Source organism: Molossus molossus, unplaced genomic scaffold, assembly GCF_014108415.1.
Source record: "Molossus molossus isolate mMolMol1 unplaced genomic scaffold, mMolMol1.p scaffold_m16_p_20, whole genome shotgun sequence".
Classification (NCBI taxonomy): domain Eukaryota; kingdom Metazoa; phylum Chordata; class Mammalia; order Chiroptera; family Molossidae; genus Molossus; species Molossus molossus.
The window spans coordinates 30189081-30217004 of NW_023425356.1; the positions used below are offsets into that span (position 1 = coordinate 30189081).

At 56.9% G+C, this 27924-nt stretch overlaps 2 protein-coding genes across 5 annotated transcripts in view; one reads left to right on the forward strand and one right to left on the reverse strand.

Annotated features, from left to right (window-relative positions):
• The window catches only part of SOX13 (SRY-box transcription factor 13), a 47279-nt gene extending 41910 nt beyond the window's left edge, over window positions 1–5369 (forward strand). For both annotated transcript variants that reach the window (XM_036273368.1, XM_036273369.1), the window contains exons 10-14: window positions 343–452; window positions 577–673; window positions 978–1121; window positions 1964–2180; window positions 3610–5369. In XM_036273368.1, the coding sequence (XP_036129261.1) occupies window positions 343–452; window positions 577–673; window positions 978–1121; window positions 1964–2180; window positions 3610–3871 (830 nt within the window). In that variant the 3' untranslated portion in view covers window positions 3872–5369. The remainder of the gene's footprint in view (window positions 1–342; window positions 453–576; window positions 674–977; window positions 1122–1963; window positions 2181–3609) is intronic.
• Window positions 5370–9064: 3695 nt separating this feature from the next.
• Window positions 9065–27864, reverse strand: ETNK2 (ethanolamine kinase 2). Of its 3 annotated transcripts, XM_036272764.1 has the most exons (8): window positions 27418–27858; window positions 25640–25899; window positions 22263–22385; window positions 17324–17466; window positions 16686–16769; window positions 13615–13760; window positions 11524–11597; window positions 9065–10119 (listed from the first exon to the last, which is right to left on the reverse strand). In XM_036272764.1, exons 1-8 carry the CDS (start codon window positions 27673–27675, stop codon window positions 10047–10049), a joined length of 1161 nt encoding a protein of 386 aa, XP_036128657.1. In that variant the 5' UTR covers window positions 27676–27858; the 3' UTR covers window positions 9065–10046. The 3 variants fall into 3 exon arrangements, with proteins under 3 accessions (XP_036128657.1, XP_036128659.1, XP_036128658.1); XM_036272766.1 differs by lacking the exon at window positions 25640–25899 and having other exon boundaries at window positions 27418–27864; XM_036272765.1 differs by lacking the exon at window positions 22263–22385.
• Between the last annotated feature and the right edge of the window lie 60 nt (window positions 27865–27924).

Sequence of the window (27924 nt, forward strand, 5' to 3'; positions counted from 1 at the left end):
TCTTCTAGGGGAGAGTCAAGAGAGTATGATGTGACCTCGGGGATGACATTTCCCCTTCCGGTTTCAGCATTCAGTGTCTCGGGAGACCGCCCTCCTCCTCTCCCCCACCATGTGTCTGGGCACCCAGGCCTCGGGTGATCCAGGCCTCTGGGTTGTACAATTTCAGGGCTACTGTCCTTATTTCTAGTCTATTGACACAACTGCCAGTGTAAATGGCGCCCCCTTGGGGATGTGCAGTGCAACAGCCTGGGAAGGGGAAGAGGGAGCACAGGAGGGACGTGGCATGAACTAGGGTGACCCCTGAACTCCCCCTCCATGTCCCTTCTCTTCCTACCCCCACAGGCTTCCTTGGTGAAGGGGATGCTGTCACCAAGGCCATCCAGGACGCCCGACAGCTGCTGCACAGCCACAGCGGGGCCTTAGAGAGCTCCCCCAACACGCCCTTCCGTAAGGTACGGGCCCTGCTCTCTTGTGCTGGGAGCCCGGAACAAACGGATGGTGGCCAGGGGAGCGGAGGGGGAGCGAAATGGGGTGACACAGGGAGAGGCTGAAGGACAGGTGTCTCATCAATCCCAGGACCTCATCAGCCTGGACACGTCCCCGGTCAAGGAGCGACTGGAGGAGAATTGTGTGCACCCTCTGGAGGAGGCCATGCTGAGCTGTGACGTGGATGGTGAGGGCTCTGGGCACCGGGCTGATGGGCAGGAGGACCTCTGCTTCCACCAGAGCCAGGGTGGAGCAGGTCGCGTCTGTTTCCTATCCCTCGTCTCCCTTTGTCTGTGGAGTCCCAGGATGCATCTGTCTCTGGGTCCCTGGCCTGGCCTGTGCTGACATCTTGCTGCGGGCCATCCCTGGGTGCTATGGGAGCCCTCCAGCACTCCCTAGTGGTTAACCGTGAGGTGTTTCTTTCTGCTGGCCCTGGCAGACTGTCCTTACCCTAGACTGGCTGCCCTGCTGACTCCACCCCTGTCCCCCAGGCTCCCGCCACTTCCCCGAGTCCCGGAACAGCAGCCACATCAAGAGGCCCATGAACGCCTTCATGGTGTGGGCCAAAGACGAGCGGAGAAAGATCCTCCAAGCCTTCCCGGACATGCACAACTCCAGCATCAGCAAGATCCTCGGTAAGGGCCCGTGGGCAAGGCCTGCAGGAGCTGTGGGTGTCCTGGAGCCGTAGTCCAGCAGGACGTGGTCGTGGGAGCCGCCTGGATCTATTTGGGACTTGCTTGCTGCTAGTCCACGCCAGGTTGAACTCCAGTGAAATCTGATGAGGTGTAGGAGTCAGGCAGGATGTGAGGCAGTGGGGTCCTAGGGTCTTATACCATCGTCTGGCTCTTCTGCTAGCACCTGCACCCAGGAACTTAAGGTGTGTGTGTGTGTGTGTGTGTGTGTGTACCTGAGCAGCCTCCCTCATCTCTGCCTAACTTACCTGTTCCACTGTTTGCCCAGATCCTTGAAGCTGGCTGTGGCAGGAACCAGGTGTTCTTGGGCTGGCAGTAGAAAGGTTTTTAAGTGAGGTACCCTGATTGGAGGCCACGGTGGGATGTGGGGTGAAGCAGGTGGGGCTAGAAGAGAGCAGGTGTTTTCAAGACTGAGGTTCCTCCAGCGTCTGCGCTGGTCTCTGAGCACAGACAGCAGATATTTTGTCCTGAGCGGGGAGCCTGCAGTAGCTGCTCTTTTGTTCATACAAATCATGGAGACTAGAGGCCTCCCAGAAGTTGCTGGGCAGTTTGGAATGTGTGTGGGTGCTGTATCTTAAGCTGGCAATTGGATACCCTATATGTGCCAGCTTCATTCATTCATTTGCTTGACATCCAAGGAGTGTCCTCATTGGGCCAGGTTCTTGCTAAGTGCTTGCACTTGTACTGGGGAACCGGAACCTTCTTGGCACCTCCGGGGCCTGCAGGGGGTTGAGGGTGGTCGGCAGAGCTCAGTGCTGACTGCCTGCCCCTGGGGACTGGCCCAGGCTCCCGTTGGAAGTCCATGACCAACCAGGAGAAGCAGCCCTACTACGAGGAGCAGGCCAGGCTGAGTCGGCAGCACCTGGAGAAGTACCCCGACTACAAGTACAAGCCGAGGCCCAAGCGCACCTGCATTGTGGAGGGCAAGCGCCTGCGGGTGGGCGAGTACAAGGCCCTGATGAGGACCCGGCGTCAGGATGCCCGCCAGAGCTACATGACCCCGTGAGCAGACCTTCCCCAGGCAGCCGAGTCCACGTGCACGTGTGTGCCTGTGCGTGGGTGTGCCTGTGCGTGGGCGTGCCTGTGCATGGGGGTGTGCTTGTGCGTGGGCGTGTGCCTGTGCGCGGGGATGTGCCTGTGCATATATTTGTGCAACTCTTGAGAATGGCTGGGTGTTAATGTGTGACTTGCCTGTGTGTGCCTGCAGGCGTGCTGTGCGTGTGCACTGTTGGCTATATTGAGTACATGTGTACAGAGGTGTGTGTGAGCATCTGTGTGGGCCTCTGTGTGCCTGCAGGGGCAGCTGTGCGTGTGCACTGTTGGCTATGTTGAGTACATGTGTACAGAGGTGTGTGTGTGAGCATCTGTGTGAGCATCTGTGTGCCTGCAGGAGCAGCTGTGTGTGTGCACTGTTGGCTATGTTGAGTACATGTATACAGAGGTGTGTGTGTGAGCATCTGTGTGCCTGCAGGGGCAGCTGTGCATGTGCACTGTTGGCTATGTTGAGTACATGTGTACAGAGGTGTGTGTGTGAGCATCTGTGTGAGCATCTGTGTGCCTGCAGGAGCAGCTGTGTGTGTGCACTGTTGGCTATGTTGAGTATATGTGTACAGAGGTGTGTGTGTGAGATCTGTGAGCCTGCAGGGGCAGCTGTGTGTGTGCACTGTTGGCTATGTTGAGTACATGTATACAGAGGTGTGTGTGTGAGCATCTGTGTGCCTGCAGGGGCAGCTGTGCATGTGCACTGTTGGCTATGTTGAGTACATGTGTACAGAGGTGTGTGTGTGAGCATCTGTGTGAGCATCTGTGTGCCTGCAGGAGCAGCTGTGTGTGTGCACTGTTGGCTATGTTGAGTACATGTGTACAGAGGTGTGTGTGTGAGATCTGTGTGCCTGCAGGGGCAGCTGTGCGTGTGCACTGTTGGCTATGTTGAGTACATGTGTACAGAGGTGTGCGTGTGTGTGTGAGCATCTGTGTGGGCCTCAGTGTGCCTGCAGGGGCAGCTGTGGGGTGGGTACCTACCTAGTGGCTCACGGCATAAATCAGTGACTAAGTGTGGGGACTGGTGTGTACCTGGAGAAATGTGCCTGTGGATCCCATTTCTGACAAACTCGTAAAAAGTCGGGTACTAAAACCCGAGGTATTCATACAGACTTGACCAAAACAAGCACTTACACATACAACTTCCAGAAGTGGGGTTCACACGCAGTCCTCCAAGGAATACCCTTTGAACATACCCACAGCCCCGAGATTGCGTGTGTGGGGGGGGCTGTAGCCGACAATGAGTGTGGCCTTCAGAAAGCACAGCAGGGGAGAGAGTGTGTCAGGGCCAAAGGGTGTGGGGTGAGAGGGCCCGGCCTGAGGGGCCTGGAGGGGGAGCGAGGGGTGGAAGTGGAGATGCTCCTGTAACCTGCCTCTCGTCTGCCCCAAGCTCGCAGGCAGGCCAGGTGCAGATGAACTCCCCAGATGTCCTGTACCCTCGGGCGGCGCCACCCCCGGTGGAGCACTATGTGCCCCGAAGCCTGGACCCCAACATGCCTGTCATCGTGAACACCTGCAGCCTCAGGGAGGAGGCTGAGTCCACAGAGGACAGGCACTTGGTGGCCGATGGTGAGATGTACCGGTACAGCGAGGACGAGGACTCGGAGGGCGAGGAGAAGAGCGATGGGGAGTTGGTGGTGCTCACAGACTGATCTCCTGGGCAAGACCTGGCCTCGAGCAGAGGGGCGCAGCCAGTCACCTGGACTCCGTTGGTACTTGGACTTGGGTGTGCCAGGAGATGGCATAGCTATATACTTGTAGATACAGGCCTCCTCCCCGTCACACCTGCAGGCACACCTGGGGAGCTGTTGACAGCAGTGGCCAGGGCCTGTGCATGGTGGTGATGGCTGAGCTGGCTGGGCTCCTTGGTTTTTGGGGCTCATGGCCAGGGGACACTGTATGACCCGCCCCTCCTGCAGGTCTACCCACCCTGGAGTATGGCAGCTCCAGACCTGTCTCCCTGGAGCCACACGCTTTGTTTGCATTCCTGTTCTGGCTGGACTAGCCACATGGGACCAACACTCCCCGAGCCCCCTCTACACACAATTGCTCCTGTCACCAGGATCACTTTGTACTTTGTGCAGAACGGTCTGGCTGTCCCTCGGTTTTTATCTTTGCAAAGCCTGCTGTGCCTCTGGCTGCTGTGTGTGTGTGCACACGTGTGTGTGCGCACGTGTGTGCGTGTCTCCATCTGTTAATTCATTGCATATTTATTGAGTGCCCACTATGTGCCAGGCACTGTTGCTGAGTTCCTGTGGGTGTGCCTCTTGATGCTACCCTTGCTTCCCTGGGGGCCTCTTTCTGTACTCTTTGTCCCCAAATTGCTACCTCTTTGTCAGTCTGGGTGTCTCAGGTTCTGTGCATCGTTATGTGTTTCTCTGTCCTTGTCTCTCTGCAGGATTCTGTACGTGTCGCTCTCCCTGCCTTGGTGTCTGACTCTGCCCCTCTGCCCACTGATCACCCTGGGTCTCTGAAGGCCCCTGGCCACCCTGACCTCCTCTGCCCTTCCCTTCCCTCCTTCTCTTGCTGGTGGGACTCCACAGAGCCATGTTTAGTTCGGAGCACCATGGGAATGTGTTCAGTCTCCAAGGTCTGTGCTGGTGACCCAGACCCTAGTCCAATGGAGGGCCAGGAGTGGGAGCAGGACCAGTGGTGCCCCTCCCCTTCCTGTCAGTGGCAGGAGCCCTGGGGAGCTGGGCTTCCCTGGCAGCTGGCCTCCATTCCTCCCTCCTGGGCAGGGGGTGGGAGGGGCTCTCCAGTGATGGAGAAAGACTCATGCTCCATCCCCTCCCACACAGCTCTGCCCTCACTCTGCCTGCCCCTCACCGGACACGGGGGGACTTGCCCCAGCTCCTGATCACTTTCACAAGTTATTTCCTTAAGAAAATTAAATCTCACTGGCATTCCTCCAAAGATCCAGGTGGGTCGGGGTAGGAAGAGAACCCTAAATCCCACAGGGGCAGATGTGGAGTCTGTGCCTACCCCCATCTTCTCCCCAAAGCCCGACTTCTCTCCAGGCTGTTTCTTTTTTTATGACTGTAAACATAGTGCTTTATTTTGTTAATAATAAGATAATGATGAGTAACTTAACCAGCACATTTCTCCTGTTTACACTCGGGGGATTTTTTGTTGTTGTTTTCTGTTGGTATAATAAAGGCAGACCATTTCAGAACCTGGCCCTTGCACCAGGGAGGGGAAAGGCAGGTTCAGGGTGTGATGGGGGTGAAATGTGCCACCAGCGCAGGAACCACCGCCCCCTGGTGGCAGCTGGAGGGAGCTCCAGGTGTGGGGCTGGGAGGGAGCATCTGAGGCAGGCTCCGCAGGCTCCGGAGGCTCTGGCGGCTCGGGCCCAAGGCCACCTCCCTCCCCAGCCCGGAGTGCACACTCTGAATGACCCACTGCCCTTGCCTCAAGGTGGAGAGCCAGAGCCAGACCTCACCACAGAGTGTCCACTAGGTCTAAGAAAGAAGGTAAACATGCTGTAATGAGTCAGGAAGCTTGGGTTCTCCCCAGAACTAGCCACATGGCCTTGTGTTTGTGTGTTGGGGGGAGGGTTGTCAGGACTCACCTTCAGGCCTCAATCTCATCATCCAAAACCAAGGAGGTTAAGCCTTATCCATAGTTCTTATTTTATTTTTTTAATGTTTTTATTGATTTTTTTTTTTTTTTTTTTTTTTTAGAGAGAGAGGAAGGGAGAGATAGAAGCATCGATGTGAGAGAGAAACATCAATTGGCTGCCTCCTGCACACCCCCACCAGGGATCGAGCCCCAAACCCAGGCATGTGCCCTGACCGGGAATTGAACTGGGACCTCTCAGTCCATGGGACATTGCTCAATCCACTGAGCCACACCAGCTGGGCCTCTTATCTTCTTTTAGAGGACCCTTCGAGGATCTAATGAAAGTCATGGACACTCCCGCATCCCAGAAAAGTGTGCACATGGACACCTCAAGCCCATATGAACTCCCCAGGATACTGATTAATGAACAGGGTCTCTAATGATGTGTTTCAGGGTTCCATCTGACCTTTGCTCTGAATGAGGATTTCAAGGAACTACATATCACACTAGGAGTAGTAACTCCGTAAGATCTGAAAGGGCTACATGATAGATTGAAACTCCCAAAATATATATTAACAGGGATCAATAAAAAACTAGCTCTTATTCAAAATTAATCCTGTTAATATGGAGCAGGGGCAGCAAAGCTGAATGGCAATTCTTGTGAAAGTTATATTTGGATTAGAGTAGTAGAAGCATGTGTTCTCAAAAAGGGAGGTGATGAACCACACAGGCCTGGTTTCAGGTGCATTATGGCACTCCTAGCTCCTCAGTAGGAAAGGCCACTGTCACTCTGGCCAGTTTGGCTCAGCAGTTAGAACATCAGCCCATGGTTCAATTCCCGGTCAAGGGCACATACCTGGGTGGTGAGTTTGATCCCTGGCCCTGGTCAACCAATTGTCTCCCTCACATTGATGTTTTCTTCCCTCCCTCCCTCCCTCTCTCCCTTCTACTCTGTTTAAAGATCAATGGGAAAAATACCCTTGGGTGAGGATTAACAAAAAGAAAAGGCCACTGTCACCCTGAAGGGGCCCAGAGGCAGGCACCCTGCACAGAAGAGGACTGGAGGGAGCCCAGTGGACAGTATTAGAGGCATGGTTGAAAGGACACTAAGGTAGGGCACAAAGGGTGAGACTACTGTCTTCAAAGCTGCCAGGTGGCCAGTGGTCTGCAGCTCATGGGGCGGAACTGGCCTCTTCATGCCTCTTAAAGGTCAACATGTTGGCTCCACATAACAAAAGATGTTTTGACAAAGATGTTCAAAGTGGTAGTGAACTTTCCAACACAGGAAGTATTCAAGCAGAGGCTCTGCAGGGGTTTCTACATTGCAGAGTTCTCTGGTGAGAGAACTTAGGTATGGTTGATGCCAGGGCCACACACTTGGGATTGAAGACTCCCCAACAATCGGGGGTTCCCGCCTTTTGATCTAGGGAACATCCTGGCTGCTAACCTTTAGTGGTTTTTCCCAGCCCAGCCTCCTAGAGCTTTGGAACGTCTCTCCCTGGCCCTCCCCACCCCATAGCCCAGGTCCCCCCGGCCTCCTGAGAAGATGCAGGCGGTCCTTGGGAAGAGAAGCATGGCTGACCGCAGCGCCTGCCCTCTAGTGGTCACGTGGGAGAGTTGCTCGGTTCACCTGCCCATCTCCCCCAGCACCCCAGTCCCCACCACCACTGTGTTCCGAACAAATGCAGGGAGGCCTGGTCAGGGCACTCCCAGTTGGGCTCACCTCCACTCCCTGCCAGCCCTCAGTTCCCCTTGCTTCCCTACTCCCAGGTCCTCGGTGGCCTCGGAGCCTGAGGCCAGTACTGCCCACACTGTCTACCTCCCACGCCAGGAATCCTTGTCCTGCCCTCCTCCCGGTAGCTGCTGAGACAGCCGCATACTCTGCGTGCTTTTACGACGGAAAAGCACTCCATGGGGACCTGAACCTGTGGTTGGTGCCCTGGAGCCCCACCCCCTGCCCAGGACAGCCAGGATGGGGGCAGTGGGTTGGTTGCAAGACCAGGAACACAGTGTGCTGATAATTACCAGGAAGGCCAGGCCACGAGCTCATTCTCTGCCCCCTCTGTGCCTCTCCTGCACAGGCCAAGGGTCAGAGCCCAGCGGGGTGAACCCCCGCCCACGCACGCTTTGCTGGTAGTGCCTGCTGAGGGTCTGAGAGGCCTGGGTGCTGCTAGGCTGGGTGATGGTGGGACTCCAAGGCCTTGTGGGGGAGGGGTGTGACTAAACTCTCACCCCCGTGTCCCCCGCGCTCTCCCCTGGAGAACTGAGGAATAAAGATGCTTTTTCAAGGTAGCAGGATGGTGTCTGCATGTCAGCTCCCTCGTGAATGTGGTGACCAGGGCCGGAGGGGCTAGGACGACACCTGGGGGCCCTCTACCAGCCATTCCCTGATCAAAACTGCAACACCCTCTCCAGCACTGACAGCCCAGGAGGATGGAGAGCCGCCTTCACAGCGGTCAGGCCTGCCCTCAGCTTGAGGCGGGTCTGAGGAACAAGGAAAGCGGGCACTGCCATTTGGTCCACAGGAAGGCCACACATGACCACCTGACCCCACAGAGAGCCCTCGGGGCCTGACCTGCCCGTCCCGGCACCATCCCTATGCCAGGCACACCTTTCCCCACCTTGTCCATGGGCACCCCTAGGCTCTGCTGCTGAGCCACACTGCGTCACCGTGACCTTGAAGGCTGGCAGGCACCGGCTCTAGCAGTTGCCATGGAACCTGGCACTTCTGCAGGCAAAAACCAAACAGCCAGAGTCCACCTGACAGGCAGCCAGTGCTGCCCCAAAGGGCACTGGGCGCCGCCGGGGTGGGGGCCTGGAGGCACTGCTGCTGGGTCCTGGGAGGGCAGCCTGAGCACCTGGGCTGCTGCGAGGGGCGCTCACCTTCGAGCTCCTGCCCGCCCTCCCTGCAGCCTTCTGAGAAGCCACAGACTGGTTCCAGGCACAGCAGCCCCTTCCCCAACCCCGACACTAGGACCCAGAGGGCCAAGGAATCAGCCCAGAGCACTTCCTTCTGTCTCACTGGTTCATCTGCAGGCGAGTTCTCAGATCCACAGCCTCGCTCCTCCCGGGCGGCACTCTCCCGGCCGACCCATGCCAGCAAGATGGTCCACAGAGGAAACCAGCAGCCCTGCCCAGGTCTACCCCAAACCAGGAGCCAGGGCAGCCAAGGGGGACCCCGGAGCAGGGCTGGAACGCCCTGGCCCCACCACAGGCATATCAATCACATCCTACAGTCAAAGCCTCATCCGTTGTACTTGGACACAGAGTGTTCCAGAAATGGCCATTTTAATGCAGAAAAATCAAGATAATTTACAAATGAATCACTTTGCGGCCCCGGGGGGCTGTGAGGGCAGAAAGGAGGTGGAGGCTGTTGAGAGTCAGAGACAATGATCTCAGCACCTTCAGACAGATCCTACCCAGCTCTCACATGCCAGGTAAGCCCTGGTCCCTGGCCCCTGCTCCTTGACTCCCACTGGTCAATCCCAAGTGGGTGGACATGGAGAGAGATCCTTGGAAGTGAGGCCTGGAAGGCCGGGGGAGGAAGAAAGCGTGCGGCCGCTGTCTCCTCCGGCCCAGCACAGCACAAAGCAGAGCCAGGCTCTGGACACAGGACATCACCACCCCCTTGCCTTCTCCCAGCAGAGGGCACAGGAGGAGAGCAGAGTCCTTGGACTGAGGTTTGGGAAGGGGCTAACTGATTGGATCTGGCTTGGAGAAAGGGATCTCAGATGAGGCAGTTGCTAGGGAGCTGTCAAACCCAATTCTAGGACCCCCCACCCCCCGAAGATAGGTACATCCATCTGTCAGAGTTGGCGTGGTCCTAGTTTGGGCTAAACACCTCCCATAGGGGGCCCATGGGGAGATGGGCTGGAGGCTCAGGGCACTAGAGGTAGAAAGGAGCCCTCCCACCTTCCCCCTTCCTAAGCCAGGAAGGTCAAACTTGTCTAAGGCAGCCCCGACTGATTGCAGCCTGGCCTAGGGCTGAGAATGCTGGGCTTCCCAGGGGTGGTGTGGTCTGAGCTCTGGCTGACTGCAAGTCTGGTCCAGTAAAGAGGACCCCTAGAGCTAGGCCCATCAGCCCCTCTAAACAAGACAATGTGGTCACAGCAGCACCTACTGGGGGCTGGCAGAGTCATCTCCCTGGATACCCACCTGTCCCCTCTCCCACCTTGTCCAAGGGTAGAGACAGACCCCAGAGCAGAACCGAGCCCCGGAGAACCAGCCTGCCAGGCAGATGGAGAGGGGACGGAGGGAGGGGGAAGCTGGTCACTTTGGCATCTCCAAGGCAGACACTTGAGGCTTCACCTTGAAGTACTGGTTGAATCGGATCACCGCGTACCTGCCAGAAGATAGGGAAGGAGCTGGGGTGAGAAGGGAGGCCATGCTGGGGGACTCCCCGAAAGCAGCTTCTCCCCAGCTCAGCCCACCCAGGTCTGTGCAGGTCAACTGCAGCCCAGGCTGATTTTCTTTTCCACTTCAACTCTAAGTTTACTTTTCTCCTTAGAGCAGACTAAACCAACCTTTCCCCAAACAAGGTCAGTTTTTGATTGTTTACAGTTCAGTCAAGTATACTCTAGGACTTTTTCATTTTGCAAAACTGAAACTCTGTCCGCCTTAAACAGCAACTCTCCATTTCCCCTCCCCCAGCTCCGGGCACCACCACCACTCTCTAAGACTTACACTAATCCGACACCTCATCTAAGTGGAATCTTACAGCTTCTGTCTTTTTGTAACTGGCTTATTTCATTTAGTACTGTGTTCTCAGGTTCAGCCACAGTGTAGCATGTGACACGGTTTCCTTCCTCTCTAAGGCTCAGTAATATCCCACTGTATGTACAGACCACATTCTGTGGGCACCTGGGTTGCTTCCACCTCTGGCTATTGGGAATAAGGTTGCCATGAACATGGAGGTAGAGGTATCTCTCTGGGACCCTGCTTTCCATTCTTTTAGCTCTATGCCGGCAGCGAGGTGGCTGATCTTTTCTGAGGAAGCACAGTGTCCCCACAGCAGCGGCACCGACAGCACCAGGTTGTCCATGCCAACCCTTGCTCCTTCCTCTTCCCGTGACAGTAGCTACCCTAACGGGTGTGAGGTGATCCTGTCTCACTGTGCTATTGACCTGCATTTCTCTAATGGCTGCGGACACTTGGAAGCCAGGGTAGTGATTCCTTTTTGGCTGAGGGAGGAGACGGGTGAGGAGACTGGACCAGAATGAAGAACAAAATGATTGCTGGCTCTGAGGGACATATGGACCACACAGGAAGGGCCCCCTCCTGCCCAGGAGTCAGCATTCAAGGTCAGTGTCGGCCAGCCTGCATCACGGGCCACTGGAGTTGGTTGGGTCTGACCCCCCGCACGGTAAGCACGGCCACCGAGGGACCTCGGTGAGTCACGTCCACTCGGCACGCTGACCCCTCTGCTATAAAATGATGGCTGGCTCATGATCTTTCAGACTGACTGGGGACAGCCCCTGCACCGCAGGCCTGTGGAGAAGGGCCCGAGTTGCAGGAGGGCGTCAGGAAAGTGTAACCTCCCACCAGGCAGGCAGGGTGGGCGGGAGAACTGCAGCCCCTCCGACGGCTGCTCTGGGCGCCTGGCCTCCCCTGGGCCGGTGACCCCTCGGCCAGGGCGGGCTGGCAGGGAACACGCTGCAGGGGAGTGGGCTGGGTGTCCCCTTTGGGCTGTGCTTTGCCCCACACCCGCAGTCTTCCTCGCCTGCCGCACGCTGTCCTCCGGGCTCACCTGAGGAAATCGAAGTCGATGGTGGAGAACTGGTTCTGGATGAGGGCCCAGAGGGCCCAGAAGAAGTGAGAAGCCTGGAAGCAGAGCAGAGAGGGTCAGCACGGCGCCCCCCGAGCCTGTGACTGGCCCCCCGGAGCTGGAGGGACAGTCGCTCTGGAAAGGACTGGGTCACTGGCAGCCACGGTGGGGTCTCCCCAGCACAGGCCGGGGAAATTCAGGAGGTCAAGTCACTGTACAGTACTTGGGGACCCCACTCCCTCTGGAAAAAGGCGAGCAGAGTTAGTCCACACACCCCGGTAGGGGGTCAGCAGGATGGTGTTCCCAGCCCAGGCAGACCGGGACCCCTGGCCTGTCCTGTAAAAGGCATCTCCTCAAGTGTCCAAGGCCAACGTATCCAGGGCGAGGTGAACCTCTCCGCCAGCACTCAGGCCACAGGCCAGTGGAGGGGCTGGCACCCCTCAGCAGTGTCCTGCCACATGGCCATCAGGGGTCTGGGCTGCCAGAAGACCCCCTCCCGTGATCTTTCCCTATATTCTGTCAGGAGGTGGGTCGGCTGGAAATGAGTAGATGTGGGAACAAGAAGCCAGAATCCGGGCACTAAGCTTTCAACTGTTTTCCCCACAGCCAGAGGCACCCGTTAGGCTGACGTGGCCAAGACTGGTTAGCAATTCCGAGGTCACCCCGGTGCAAGAAGCTAGAAAGCCGTGCTTCCTGCTGCCCCCGAACAAACAGCAGTGACGCCAGTACTTTCCCTGCCTGGAGTCCCGCACCCACCTCTAGTCCTGCTTGCTCTGGGACTGACTCTACAGTGCCTCTCCACTTTCCGCCCTTTCCCGGACTTAAAGGGGCACAGGTCAATGCAAGGATGAATGGTGACTAAGATGTAGCGAGAGAAAGGCACCGGCTGGAACAGTGAGGAGGAAGAACGTGAAGGAGAATCAGCTTCGTGCTGGGAGAAAGAACAGGCCATCACAGCCCCAAGCAAGCTAAGGTTTTACTTCAGCTCTGTGATGGATCGTGAACTTATCTCCTTGTTTACGCATGGCTGACAGTACTAAGACTGGTTAGCAGTTCCCTGAGCACACCAAGGGAGCTGGGCATGAACCATGTTCAAGTCCAGAGCTGACAGCACAGGAACGAGCAGAAAGAGCCTGATGGGAAAGGCTTACCAAGAGTTCCGAGTCATGCTGGGTGTGGCTCAGTGGACTGAGCGTCGTCCCATGAACTGAGAGGTCCCGGTTCAACTCCCGGTCAGGGCACATACCTGGGTTGCCAACTCGATCCCCAGTATGGGGTGTGCAGGAGGCAACCAGTTGAAGTTTCTCTCTCGCTCCGATGTTTCTATCTCTCTCTATAAAATCAATAAAAACATATTTAAAAAACAAAACAGCCCTGGCTGGTTTGCTAAGTGGTTAGAGCGCTGGCCCGTGGACCAATGAGTCATAGGTTTGATTCTGGTCAAGGGCGTGTACCTCGGTTGAGGTTCATCTCAGGTCAGGGTCTTGCAGGAGGCAACCAGTTGATGTGTCCCTCTCACATCGATGTTTCTTCTCTCTCCCTCCCTCCTATTCTATCTGAAGATAAATAGAAAAATATCCTCGGGTGAGGATTAAAATATATTAATTAATTAAAATTAAAAAAATAATAAAAAACAAAACAAAACAAAAAACACACAGAGTTCTGAGCCAGCAGAGGACCTTAACAAGGCGATCAGAGCTGTAATTCTCTATCTCCTCCAAAGTCTAAAGGAAAGAGGGGGTGTGTTTAACAGCAGCAGGAAAGACTAAGGTTAGACACCAGAAACAACTACAGGTCCAACTGAGAGAACTACTAAAAAAGGAAGCTGAGATCTTTCCTGGAAGTAGTTGTCTAGGAAGGAGAGAACTTAGACTGGATGGTGGGGAAGCAGGAAACAGGGCATCTTGGTATTACGGGGCTGCTCCAGATGGCTCTTCCCAGACTTCACCTCTGGGCGGGGTTCAGGAGCACATGGCGGGGTTCCCAGGACCTCGCACCTGACCCTGGGCCCCGCTTCCCCTCCACCACAAGGCTGGCAGAGGTAGGAGCTGGGGATGGGGCACCAGCACTCACCAGGGCAAACTTGTTGACTTGCACATAGAGCCTCTCCACCTCCCTGGAGGTCACGGCCATCCCCTTCTGCGCCTGCAGGTAGTAGCGCAGCCACTGCAGCTGGGTCTCCCTTGCAGGGTACCGGCAGTAATCGACTTCGTTCACACCTGACGGGGAGGCAGCAGCACAGAAGTTGCTGGGAGATGGCCCACCGGGAGGCCTCCTCCAGCTCAGGGGTTCCCTGCTTCACGGCAAAGCTCCATCTTCTCTGCCCTGTGGCTGTGCCTGGGAAGGCAGCTGTCTGATCACCTAGAATGTGCCAAGGGTCGAGTCCCACCCCAGCTGGAGGCACTGGGAGAAGCAGACTGGCCGAGGGGCAAGGGAAGTCCTGAGAGTGATGGGGACCCCCCCGCACCCTATATAAATCTGTGTCACACAGGAAGCACTGGGGCCCAGCACGGAATCTGGGCTTGGTTGTCTCAGGTCCAACGCTGACCCCCAGTCAACCTCGGACAAGCCCTTTCCTCTCACCGGCCCGAACCTCCACTGTGTCCTCTGATAAAATGGGGCTCTGTGTGTCTCAAACACTGCTTCCTGGGCCAGTGTTGAGCCGGCTACTTAAAAAATCACCTGGCCCTGGCCGGTTTGGCTCAGCGGTTAAAGCGTCGGCCTGCGGTCCGGAGAGACCCGGGTTCGGTTCCTGCTAAGGGCATGGACCTCGGTTGCAGTTTGTCCCCGGCCCTGGTCGGTCATGCAGGTGGCAGCCACTCGATGTGTTCCTTTCACGTCGATGTTTCTCTCTCTCTCTCTCTTCCTCTCTCTCCCTCCCACTCTATCTGTGCAAAAATTGGAAAAATGTCCTCGGGTGAGGATAAAAAAAAAAAAAAAATCACCTGGAGCCCTGGCCGGTTTGTTCAGTGGTTAGCGCGTTGGCCCACAGACCAAAGAGTTGTGGATTCGTTCCAGTCAAGGGCCCGGACCTGGGTTGCGGTTGGTCCCTGGCCTGATTGGGGTCATGAAGGAGGTGACCAATCAATGTGTCTCTCTCACATCAATGTTTCTCTCTCTCTTTCTCTCCCTGCCTCCCTCCCACTCGATCTGAAGATAAATGGAAAAATATCCTTGGGTGAAGATTTAAAAAAAAAAAATCACCTGGAGAGTGTTAACAACATAGATTCCAAGGCACCCCGCCCCCAACCCAACTCCCCAGATGACGGAAATACAGCCAGGTTGGGGATCCCTGGATGAGATGGCCTCCATCCCTTCTAGCCCCGCCCTTCCTTCAGTCCTCAAGCTGCCAGTCCAACAGGCACCAGCCACACGCTGGGCACAGTGGCAGAGGCCTCGGCTTTAGAGGGGTTCAGAAATCTAGGACCGGACCGCCTTCCCCGGTCGCTTCCTCCCTCCTTCCCAAGCTTCCCTTGTATTTCTGGAGAAACAGACTCAGTCTCCTCGGGCCCCAAGAGTATAGCTAGAAAGAGTCTCCTGTGTAGATGCAGAAACTAAGGCCCCAAGAGAAGAAATTTGCTCGAGGTCCTGAAACCAGTTAGAGGTGGGTTCAGGGTCGGAACTCTTATCTCCCAGCTCCCAGGAACAGGATTCCTCGTTCCCAAGAACCCTGGAGGGCCCTCTCCCTAGCGCCCAATCTCTCCCCTTGCCCCTCCCCCTCCCATGCTCAGTTCTGCTTCTTCATTCTCGACCCAGGAGCAGGATGCAACCTGCCCCTTTGGAGACAGTCCAGCTGGACTTTGCTCTGTGTGGTGGGTGAGAAGGACTTAAAACGCGTAAGAATGATCCCTTCTGGAAAGGGTAGTGGGGCTGGCAGCTGAGCACGCACAGGCCCAGCGCCCTGCTGATGCCAGCCCAGCTCTGTGCTGCCCCCACAGTTCAGCTGCTCCGCCCCACGGAGGCCCCGCGGTCCCTCCGGTTTCTAAATGCAGCGGGTGGCCGCCATGGGAGGCATACCCTCAGGTATCCTTAGCATGTGACAGACCCGGTCACAGGTTCCAGAAGGGTCCTGATTGGCCTAGACTGGCCTAGGGAATGGCTGAGGCTGAGCCAGGTGGTGGCTCCAGTGGCCTCCCTTGTCCTAACCCTCAGGGGCCAGCACACCATGCTGAGCATCTCACACCGCATGCGATCCCACCACGGCCTCTGGGGGTGCTCTCCAACCCCAGGGTCTGGGGGCTAGCTTTTTCAGACCTAGCTCGTTGTTTTCAACAATGAAGCCCTCACACTGGAAAAACCCACCCTGTCTCCTTTACACAAGTGACTCTATTGTACACGTGGTGCCTTTTTTATCTGCTGTCCACTCCTGGGAAACACTTCCCTCACTCTGCCTCTTCCAGCCCTGCTCCAGTCTCCCGAGCTGCAGGGAAGCCTCCCTTCCTAACCTCAGCAGCAAACACAAACAGATGCTTAGTGGGCGCCACACTTGTGTGCACATCTCATACCACGGCTGTGAAGTGGGTACTATTGTTATCTCCATGGTACAGAAGCATGGGGAAGGTAAGAGTCAGACAGCTGGTGAGCAACAGCGCCAGGCGTCCAAGCTGAGGCGCCACGCTGCGGAGGGCGCACTCTGAGCCAGTCCCGCCCACATTGTCTTCACGATGCCACTAGTCAAGTAGCTACTTACAGCTTGTTCTGCTCCTCACCTGCATGCCGGGCCCTTCCTTACAGCTGTGCAGGTTGTACTGGGCATGAAGGAGCTTGGGCAAGGGGGTGAGTGGAGGCTGAGGCTGTCCTGTGCTGCCCCAGCTGGCGTGGGCTGCATGTACCCCAAGGAAGGGGTCTTTTTCTAACTCACATGCCAAGCCAAGTAGCCTCAGGGATCTGCCGTGGGCACGTCTTCCTGATTTGCATCAAACTGCCGGATTGGCCAGCAGGGGTGTGCTCTGTGTAGGTTGGGTCCTGCCTCCCCCAGAAGACTTGGAGCTCTAGAGACAGGCTATGTCTCTGCCCCACCCTCAAGCTGGGATACTCAGCCGCCAACCCCCAAGGACAGAAGCCCCTCTCATCCTCTCCCTGGACACAGCCATCATCATAAGGAAGGAGTCGTGGACACCGGTCATGTCGTGATGCCCTCTCACCTGCAAACTCATTGAAATGGTTGCCAATGTCAAAAGCCTGGTAGTTGTAGCCGGCATATTCATAGTCGATGAACCGTACGTGACCTGTGAGGCAGAGGAGAAGCAATGAGGTGGGCCCCAGGAGACCTGGACAAGCCTGGTCAAGCTCCCACCGACCTCCGGAATTCACCCACTGCCTCTGGCCGGCGTCTGCAGCAACATTCGTCTAAGCTGCTTCCTTCTGTCTGTCCCTTTGTCCACCTGCCCTTCCTCCAGCTCCCACTGCCCCTCTCACATAGCTGGATTCTTGGGCTCTCCCCATGTAACGACATCTGCCCTCGGCATGGCTGAGGACCAGAAATAAAGCCAAGGGTTCCCTGGGTGAAGCTCTCATCAGGGCCATGGAGCAGCGGAGAAGGTCTTGGAATCCCAAAACGTGGTCAGGGAGAACAGCCCGGGTGCCCTGACGTTGAAGACCTCCACAAACCCTGCCGTGTTCTTTCTGGGCATAGGTTTTTCTAAGTGGGAATTTGTTTCCTTTTCCATTTCTCTCCTACAAAGTAACTTAAGAGCTAACCCAGAAGGTCGCCTTTTGCTTGTCCAAGTACCAGCCTCAGGAACAGAACCCTACTGGCCAGCCAGGGCCAAAGAAGCCGTACCTTTGGTGCTGTCATAGATGATATTCTTGCAGAGCAGGTCGTTGTGACAAAACACCACAGGGGAGTCCAACTGGGACAGGTGCTCCTTCAGCCAAGCGAGCTCCTGTTCCAACACCTCTGTCTTCGGGACATCTGCAGAAAGGCTGAACAGGGCAGAGAAAGGTGGCCAGTGGGGAGGGTTAACAGTAGACAGGCAGGCGCTTGGCTTCAAAAGCCCTGAGCTCTGGCCTCCTCACGACCTCTTACTGCAGAGGGACGCTGTCATCTGCAAAACGGCACGAGGGCTTCCTGTCCTGCTGATGCCCCATGGTTACTCGAAGAAGCTGATGAAAACACTGGCTTAAAAGCATTTTGCAAAGCACCAAAATCCCCGATGGAACGGTGTCCCTGCTATTTCGTGAAAGGGACAGGAAGGTAAGGAAGGAGGCCCAAGAGAGGATGGGGAGGTGAGTGTCCAGACTCACTTATCTCAGACGAAGAGAACAAGGGCAGTAGGGCAGAGATGCAAACAGACCTCTCGTAGGATGTAGGAAAATTCCTGGGGGAAGGAGATGCTCTCTGAAACAACCCTCTGCGAAGGCCCCGAGGGGAGGAATCACAGTGCCCTGGGGAGGGGCCGGGGTGCTGGCGCCTCCCTCATGCTCCGGCAGCTGGTGTCACAGAGACAGCAGACAGTCATACCCCAGGCAGGCCGCGCAGGCTCCCATAAGAAAGCAGAGAAGCTGCTTCTTGGTCTCAGTCCTGCAAGGCCAAGGGGACCCTGGGGCCATCCAACGGGAAAGCACTTGCTGTGCAGCTCCCCAAGACCTTGCCCGTTCCAACCTGAACTCGGAGGGTGAGTTTCCTTGTCTCAGACGCCGTCAGACTGGGTGTGGGCCACTCGAGGGCACACACAAAGGTGCATGGAGGCCACTCTGCTCCTCCCCATCCCACAGCACACCCAGGCTTCAGGACTGAACGAAGTACGCGCAGACGAACGAATGAATGGGCCCGTCAGAGGCCACGGGAAGCTGAGGAGGGTGCACACACACGAGCTCTACACTGCGGTCCCCGGGAAGCGTGGTCTGTGTACACTCAAAAGCCAAAACGTCCGCAGAGCCCTGACCACCCAGAACCACCAATGGGAGAGGGGAGGGGACCGGTGTTTGAGCTCCACTCGTGTGTCCTGTTTGCTCTCTCACTCAGGACAGTGGGAGCATATGCAGCGGGGGGAGGAGAGAGGTCCTCCCGATGCTCCCACAGGATGGCCCCCCCATGCCCCCCAGGCCAGGGCCAGAGCATGCAGATGAGACTAAGGTGTCCCCATGTACCTCCAGAAGAGGACAGACTCCCTCACCCTCCAAGCTAAAGAGGATCTTAGGTCTCTAAACCAACCCCACGGAGAAACTGCGGCTCAAGAAAGGGCAGTCTTCCTGTGAGCGTCCAGGTCTCTTGCCCAGCTAGACCCTCTAGCTCCTCACTAAGGAAAGCGGTCCTCAGCCCGTCCAAGCACCTGAACTCAAGCTAGGCCTCTTAACCCTGAGGGCCCTGGCATCACCCAGAGGCTCTGCAAGGCCCCTCGGAGTCCGGGCATCGGTCAGGGGTGCCCTGGGGGAGGCCTCCCATGCCCCGCCCCACCCCCTCACTGGGGGCTATCTGCATCACCAGGCTGCACAGGGTGCGATTCCCACTTGGCTCTCTTTCAGAAGCTACCTCTTCTTTTAAGATTCTGTTTTTTCTTGCACAGAGACCATCCAAAGATAAAAGTTAGGAGGCTGCCTTTGGTTTGCCCAGATCTCAGCTTGGAAAACATGGCTTTGACATCCAAGACGCCTGCTGCCCAGGCCCTGACCTCTGTCTGACCCCACACTACAGCCCAAGGCCATGCAGATGGTTACTGTGGGAACGGTGCGGGCCTTCTCCCTCCCTCCCCCAGCACCTGAACCACCGCCAGCCAGCAGCTTCCTCCAGCCCTGACACCACCATCCTCTCCCAAGGCTGTGGGGTGGGCCGAACGGGATCTCAGAAACTGACACAGCAGCAGAGGCCGCACAGCAGGGTGAAGGGGCCCGGGGCTCCTCCCGAGGAAGAGGCTGATACCCGGCAAGCGTCCAGGCAGCTCTCGGGATCAGAGCAGGGGAAGGGCCGATTCCCGTGTTCAAGCTTCCATCACCTCTGCCCTCACACCACTCAGCCTGTCTGAGTCTCCTCTGGGTGGCCCCCATGCCGTTCTCAACCCCACATCCGCCCGGTCACCCTGGACACGCCACGCCTGCCCAAACGCCTGGGCTACCTCATCTATTTCCACAAGGTCTGCCTCAGCCCCTCGCTGCCCCCCATGAAGCTGCCTAGGGCAGTGTTCCTCCAAAAGCAGTTCCTGGATCCCCTGCCTCGAATCACCAGGGGAGTCTCTGAAATGCAGGCTCCTAGGGTCCCATGGACCTCCCATCACTCCCCAAGGTCAGACTGGGAACCTGCACTTGGCAAGCACCCAGGGGAATCTCATGCTCAGGTCTGGGGAACCCTAGTGCTAGATGTTCCCCATTCGGTTTCAACCCTGCTCCAGCAGGTCCCTGAGTCCCTGCGCCCCCTAACTCCCAATCTCTACCGCCATCCCTGGCAGTTACTAACCTGAGTCCCCGGCTCAAACACCTTCAAATTACTTTCCACTGCTGCTGAACTGGATCTTTGTTCCTTCACCTGACATGGGAAGGCCCCTCACAATCCAGTTCCAACTCACACGATGTCTGTAGCTCTCTCAAGCCTCCTCCCCATCCCACCTGAAGATGCGCTCCAGCCAACTCCTCCGCTCATTCACAGGAAGCAAGGAAGCGTGCTCAGCCGCCACCTCCAGCCAGTGCCTCCCTGCCCATCTCTGCCAAGGAGCCGTCCTGAGCTCCCACCCTGGCCTGCAGCACACACCCTTCTTCCAGAGGTGTGCATGGGCAGGTCCTTTTTACCCAGAGGCTTCCCATGCTCCCTGTGGGCAGGGCCAATGTTGCCGCTACATTTTTTATTGTTTTAAATCCCAATCAATCAGTGTTTGTGACATGCAGGATTGACTAAATCAGGGTGACTAGGCAAGTTATTAGGATTATTCCAGAACTCAGGTGCTTCGTCTCCTCCAGCTGATTGCTCAGCCCAGCCTGCTCTGGGGCTGAGCAGAGTGCAGGGCAGGCCTCATCCCCTAAAGAGGCTCAAAAAGTTAAGCAACGAGAAGCACCCAAGGTCAAAAGTGTGACAAGAACAAGGGGAGTTGATCAGCTCTTCTCCAGAGATGACTCCCGGCCCAACAAGGTCATCCCCTCCCGCAAAGGGGACACAGTGACTGCAGAATCAGAGGAAGCTGCCGTCGCCTGAGCATCAGGCCCGGACTGTAGCCCTTGAGCTGCCACTGATAGCAATGACCCTGGGGAAGTCCCATCCCCGCCCTGGTCTCAGTTTCTTAATCTGTCCAATGGAAGTGGTGGGCTGGGGGGTCTGAGGGTCCTGCTGGCAGAGATCCCTCCCAGAGGACCCTGCTCTGGGTGCTGTTCTTGTCTCAGAGATAACACGTGACATAGGTCTACACACGGTCCATGCTGGACAAACAGTCCCAAGCACTGTTTGATAATCCTTAAGTGGGAGGGTCCAGAAAAAGTCATCATGTGTGCAAGAATGTGACAGAGATACGTGATTGGGAGAGTCTATTACTGTCCTGTCATCTTCAAGGAGGGAAGAAGATACCCTGCCCCCAAACCTGTGTACCCCATGAACATCTGGAAAAAGGGTGTTCAAGCCTTTGGGGGAAGGGCCAGGGTGACACCACTCTCTCTTCTTTACCCCCATTGTCTCAACTCTCAGGGGTATGCTGGTGAGGCAGGTGTCGGAGGCTAGAAGGACTCTCAGGTGGCTGGCCTGAGGTGACTCTAGGGGTCAGTTCTGGGAACCCTGCCTTATCCGGGGAAAGGCGATGTCAGGATGGATGCAAAGAGCAGAGAGGAAACAGTAAGCTGTCAGTCTGAACAAGGCAGAAAACAGGGTCCCAGGGGCAGATAGGGGTGAGAAGCATCCAGACAAGTAGCAGGAGTCTTGATGTCCCAAGGTCTTGTCAGTGGATGAGCTGACTTCTGTATTTTTTTTTTTTTAAATTTCAGAAAGAGTAAGGGAGAGGGAGAGATGAGAGAGAAACATGGATCTGTTGCCTTTCGTATGCATATGCTCTGCCTGGGAATCGAACTGGCGACCTCCTGGTGCATGGGATGATGCTCAAGCAACTGAGCCACACCTACTGGGCAGAGCTGACTTCTGACTGACTGTAACTTAACCTCAACCCATTCTCAGAGGCCTGGGCCCTCCCTCCTCGTGGCCAGAAGGCAGATCAGGTAGACAGGGCCCTGGGCCAGGAAAAGAAGCCCAGTAGCTGACTACCTCCTGCCACTGGGCAAAGCTTGGTCTCTGAGCCTCAGTCCCCTTTAAGTGAAATGGGGAGATACTGTCCCCGACCCTGACGAAACCAGCAGACTCAAGAAGAAAGAAGCAGCCCTGACTGCTGTTGCTCAGTGATTAGAGCATTGGCCCATGCACCAAAGGGTCATGGGTCTGCTTCCCAGTCGGGGCACATACCCGGGTTGCAGGTTTGATCTCCAGTCAGGGTGCATGCAGGAGGCAGCTGATCAATGTTTCTCTCACCCTCTTTCCCTCGCCCTTTCGCTCACTCTAGAATCAATGAAAAAAAAAAAAAAGACCATATCCTTGGGGGCAAATTTAAAAATGATAATAAGCACAGGGGTCTAAAACCGTGCATCTAAGTTCCTCAGATTTCTCAACTGGCCCAACTCTTCCTGGAGACAGAGGCTCAGCAAGCGGGACTGGAGTCACTAAGCCTCCCGGGGGTGGGGTGCAGCACAAGAACGGGGAGCAGGGTCACGTGACGGCAGCAGAAACAGTGGCAGCCGTGAGCCCTCCCAGGTCTTTGTACCTGGGGCTGATCTCGTTCTTCACAAGCGTGAAGTAGGTGTGCATCTTGTGCCAGAGGGTGGGCTTGGGCAGGCTGCCGTTGGTGTGGATGGTGTGAATCTTTGCCATTTCCAAGGCGATGAGCCTACAGCAAAAAGCAAGAATGCAGAGTATCAGCCCCTCCTGACCAGCAAGGGGCCCTGCACTGCCCAGGAAGGGCTAGCCAGAGGGCAGAGCGTGGGACTATTACAGATCTTTCCAGAGCTCTCTGCCTCAGCAGAAGGCATGGAAAGGAGTTATGGCCTTTATTTAGCCTAGCAGCTCCTTTTCCAGAACCAGAGCTGGGCTGCTTCGGGTAGCAGAAGGGCAAAGCAGGGGCTACTGGCCACAGGTCAGTGACCCTGCCCCACCCCAAAGTCATGTACGCACAGCAACCCGAGGACAAGGGTCACTGGGCAATGGAGGCAGAGCCACTCTTCCCCCCCTTGGACTCTGACCCACGCCCTCAGGGGGAGGTGAATGCAGGGCACCAGGGGATCAGGAGGTGGTAATGCCAGGCAGGGAGAAATGCCCACCTCTTATCAGCCTAGCCAAGGTGGGGAGGGAAGCAGGCAGGCTCAGGGCAGCCCCTTCCTCTGTGGCAGGGAGTTGATGCTGGCGGCTGGGTGCCAAGGACGCAAAACAAACCAGTGTTCTATTTTCAAGTTCTCCTGTGGACATTATCCAAGGTCCCAGGAGAGAAGGAGGGGCGGTGGGGAGAGGAGAAAGCAGCTTAGGGGAAGGCTGCTGTGAGAGGGTGGAGGTGGATGGAGGACGGACCAGCCAGGGGGAGGGCCTTGATAAGGACCCCGGAGTCTGAGGCCCTGTGTCCCAGCTGGGCTCACCCAGGCCTCTGCCAGCGCTCCCTCTGGAGCCCCCAGCCCCCAGCTGCTGTCAAGCCTCCAACATTTGAGTTTGCTTTACCTCTGCCTGTTGCTCGAATAATAATCACTCGGATAGACAACAAAGGCATTGCATTGGCTGTTTGAAACCTTGTTGCAGAGCTTCTCCAGGGACACCCTATCCCCTTGTCAGCTCCTGGAAGGGGTAGGCCATCGCCCAGCAGGATAGCAAGGCACACTGGGGGCTCCTCTGGAAGCCCCCAAGGCTCCACCTCCTAAGGGTGGAGGGGACAAGGGGTATGGCAGCAACTGGGGGCGGGGTGAGATGGAGGCTGTGCTTTCAGAGCCCAGAGGCCCTGGAATAGGAGGGAGCCCCTACAGGGTTTGGGCAAGGCAGGAAACAGACCTGAGAGCCCGGCCTGGCCTTCCCAAAGGAAGATTCGGAATAGAGCACGAACAGAGTGTTTCCTTGAATATTAATAGGGATGTTGTCTGGAATAGCAATGAAAGTTAACCTCAGCACTCAGCAATTTTATGCTGTGAAGCCTCAACAGGAGGAGGCTGGGAGGTGGGATTCAGGGCACATGGGGCTCCCAAAGGCCTCCCCTTCTCCCCACCTCACCTTCTCTCAAAGATCCACCTTTACCCCATGAAGATAATGGTCTATCCTATGGAAAGTATCAAGGAAGGGCTACCTCCTACACTTAGCCCAATTTCTGCCCCCCCCCCCCCCGTAAAGTTCTTATTATTGAACCTAAATCTACCTTCAATCTTCCTGACAATGGTAACTGTTTTCACGACAGGACAGCATCAGACTCATAGGGGTGACAGAGACTAGGAGTACTGAGGACCTGCCAATATCTGAGCTTATTTGCACAAGAGCTGGGAGGAGTTGGTGGGAGAAGCCAGAACAGGGCTCCTCCGCCCCTCACCCCGCTCAGCCCTCACCTCTCTGGCTGGTGCGTATGGAGCTGCTCAGCTGGGAGCCTGAGGCGCCCCTCACACAGGTTTGTATACCCCCACCCCCAGACACAAACACACGCTACAATATCCAACTCAACAGAATGTCCCGGGGCCTCAGAGCAGTGTTCAGGAGCACTGGGGGTGGAGGTGAGACTCCTAGATTCCCTCCTTCTAAGTCCATAGAGGGCCTGATGGGGATCCCTGCAACAGGGCCAGGTACACTAACTTGAGGTTAATCAAAACCCCTGCAACAGGGCCAGGTACACTAACTTGAGGTTAACCAAACCTCCTGAAACAGGACCAGGTAAACTCACTTGAGGTTAATCAAACCCCCTGCAACAGGGCCAGGTAAACTCACTTGAGGTTAATCAAACCCCCTGCAACAGGGCCAGGTACACTAACTTGAGGTTAATCAAACCCCCTGCAACAGGGCCAGGTACACTAACTTGAGGTTAATCAAACCCCCTGAAACAGGGCCAGGTAAACTCACTTGAGGTTAATCAAACCCCCTGAAACAGGGCCAGGTACACTAACTTGAGGTTAATCAAACCCCCTGCAAACAGGGCCAGGTAAACTCACTTGGGGTTAACTGTAGCAGGTGAGGGAGCAAAGAAGCTGCTTGGTTCTCCCTAGGTGGGCTTTGTAGTTGCCCCTCAGAATTTGGAAGACTCCTTCCCTGTGCTTGGGACAGGACAGAGCCCAAGAGTCCTGGGCAGACCTCTGTAACACTGTCCCCAGTGTCAGGAGTAAATCTTAGCCCATCTAGGGACTCACTCTAGTCTGAGTGCCCTGCACATAGGGAGCAATGGAGGGAGGAAGGGGGACCCTGCCTGACCTCCCTGGGCAGCAGTCAGAGGAGAGTGCATCATGGGCCTCTTTGGTTCTCCCCCTTCCAGGCCCCACAGCCCCAGTATACACTGGGCTTGAAGGTCCTACACATCCAGGCCTTTCACAGAAGTGGTTCCCCGGAGAACATGGGTTCTGTGAACCTCTGGAAGCCTCGGCAGCTCCCCAAACCTGGACTCCCACGTTGTCCGGAAACCTGGAGGGAGCTCCTACTGGGGGAGGGATAGCATCTCTGGGCTACTAAAACCAGGCTCACCCTGACAGGGCCATTTTCCTAGCATGCCTGAGCTCTTGGCTGGAGAGGAGGGGCAAACATCCTTGACTGCTCTGGGGCTTTGGCTCAGATTTCATTTCCAAGGCTCAGAGATGTTTCCATGGATCTAGAAGGGGATCCCTGCTGTATCTAGGGAGCCGGATGCTCTGGTCCCATGTTCATCAAAGCTCTCATGGGCCTCCCTCAAGAACTCGTTCTTCCAGCAGACTGGAAGAATAGATTTATATAGATTGAAAATCTATGTAAAGCTACAGCCTCGCTTTGCGTAGCAATGCACATACACACACCCCCATTTTTCATGCAATTTCACGGAGTTCACAGATCTTACGCGTCATTCATGGACTCCACTCTACACCATGGAAGCTGGCCAAGGAATTCAAAGCCCAAGGCCTGAGAAATCGTGGAGATGAATAGTGCCCTGGGCACCGTCCTCACCTGAAGAGTCGGGGCTCACGGATGTGCTCAGGCCCCAGGGCCATGCCCTGCATGTACTCATAGCACAGCCCATTCTGGAAGGTGCAGTAGAGTTTGGGGGCACAGCCGTGTGCTCGCAGCAGCTGGAAGTTTCTGACCTCGTTCTCCCGGTCTACCAGCAACTCCGTCCGCTCCCCGTACACCCGGACCAGCACACAGTCCCGCATGTCCTCCTCCACGTAGCAAGCCACCAGCTTGTTGGTGATGCCATCAGTGAAGCGCTAGCATGGGGAGAGGGCAGCACAGGGTGCGTGGGGTAGGATCTCTGCTCTTGCCCCATGGCTGCCCAGCTCCAGCACGGGCGTCTGAGCACAATCACACAGAACCCCGTTCTTGACACTCTCACTTAACAAAGAGCTCAACTGTCCCCAACACGGGATAGCCTAGAGAGTTCAAAAGACAGTGGCTGCTTTGGCTCAGCCCAGGCACCCTCACTTCTCCTGGGTCTGCCTCCAGCTGATGGGATTTGTGGGGGAGGAATCTGCACACCACTTGGTGATTAGAAGCCCTCCCCCTTCTTCCTCCTCCATCCTGGCCCTGAAGACCTCATGGGCCAGAATGTGGCAGAGGAGGGCCAGGATCACCCAGGATGAGTACATCCCCACCCAACTGCCTCTCGCTACCTGTAGGCAGAGGGTTCTCCGCTGTCCCTCCTGCCCATCCAGGGTACTGAGGTTGGCACCCACCCCAGGGCTTTGGTGGCCAGAACTCCTTAGGGCCTCTGAGTTCCATACCAGAAGAGACAACAGACCCTGGGTTGGGAGACCAGGTTCCCCGAGGGGGTGACAAGGTGGGATGAGCCATTGGAATTTATAGGGTACAACGTGTCAGAGCTGGAAGGGGCCTTAGAGGACATCTGAACCAATTCCAGGTGGGGAAACTGAGGCCCTAAGAAGGAGGAACTGGCAGATAGCATGTTAGGCCAGGACTGGGATTAACCTCAGGCCTGCTTGATGCCTTGACACTTATACTGCAAAGTAGGTATTTTATTATGAAAATGCTACCTACCCACCCCTGTCCCTGTCCTAAGAGGGGTCTGTCAGCCTCCACACTCGGTCCTGAACCTCCCAGAAGGCCCATCAGCATGGAGCCCCTACCACTCCAGCACAAGCTGCAGCCTTCCCCCCACCCCCACCCCGGGTCGTTTCTCCACAGTCAGCCACACTCCTCGGTGGGAGGCTCTGCCCATCTCTGTGTCCCTGGGAATGGGCCCATCTGGGGGTGGGAAGGCGCCGTGTCTGTCCGTCTCTCTCCTTCTAGCAGGGCGGTTGGGGGCTGCGCCAGAGCCCAGAGCTGGGACGACAGGAAAGACTTCCACACAGCGCAGGGGCGGGTCCGAATTCCGGACCCGCAGGGGCGGCTCAGCGCCTGGAGGCTTTGCTACCACCACAGGGTGCAGAGGGGGCAGCGGCGTGTGTGCGAGTTGGGGGGTTTCTGGAAAAGTTCCAGTCGCCCAGGTTTCAGGGCCGCAGGGTACACCCCCGGGGCAGCCGGTGGGCATCAGGGGCAGCAGCACGCGCGACAGGGGGTGGGGCCTGCAGGCGCAGCACGCTGACAGTGGGCAGGTGGACTCCCGGGGCACGCCCGCGAGTGGAGGGGCGTGTGCGGAGGGCGCGGGAGGTGGATGGAGAAGGAGACACACATACAAGCCCCCTCCTCGACCCTCCGCGCAGCAGCCGCGCCCCGGACCGCCGCCCGGAAGGATGCGCGGGTCACGTCCCGCACTCCCACTCGGGTACCTTGGTCCGAACTTGCTCGGGCTCCCAGTGCGGTCGCAGCTCCCGGATGAGGCGCAGGGCGCCGGGCAGGATGTCGTCCTGGTGCACGGAGATCCCGAAGCAGGGGACCGCGGCGGCCCGCAGGGGGCCCGGCGGCTCCCGGCAGCGCGCGCCCGCCGCCGCTCTCTCCTCCATGCCCCATGAGCACTGCGGGCCGGGCGCCGGCCTCCTCAGGTAAAAGGGCGAGCGCGGCACGGGAGCCGGAGGGGGCGCAGCCATTCCCAGCGGCCGCCCCCTCGGAGCCGCCGCGCGCACGCTAGCCCCGCGGGGGGGCCGGCTCGGGGGGCGGCGGAGTGGGGGAGGGGCCGGGGTCAGGCCATGACTCGGGGGCCCCTGCCCGCCGCGCTCGCCTGCTTGCAGCCCGCCGCCCCAAGCCGACCCGGGAACGCCGGGGCCGGCCGCGATTGTGACATCACGGGCGCAGGCCGCGGGGCGGGGGCCGTGGGAACGCCCCCTCCGCCCCCGCCC

What these genes read in the sequence shown, in the direction of transcription:
- ETNK2 (XM_036272764.1), bottom strand. Translation starts at nt 27,675, where the DNA reads ATGGCTGCGCCCCCTCCGGCTCCCGTGCCGCGCTCGCCCTTTTACCTG. An exon ending in AAGAACGAGATCAGCCCCAG is followed by an intron (nt 17,467 to 22,262) that starts GTACAAAGACCT and finishes TGCCCTGTTCAG; the next exon opens with CCTTTCTGCAGATGTCCCGA. An exon ending in CCATTTCAATGAGTTTGCAG is followed by an intron (nt 13,761 to 16,685) that starts GTGAGAGGGCAT and finishes CCTCCCCGTCAG; the next exon opens with GTGTGAACGAAGTCGATTAC.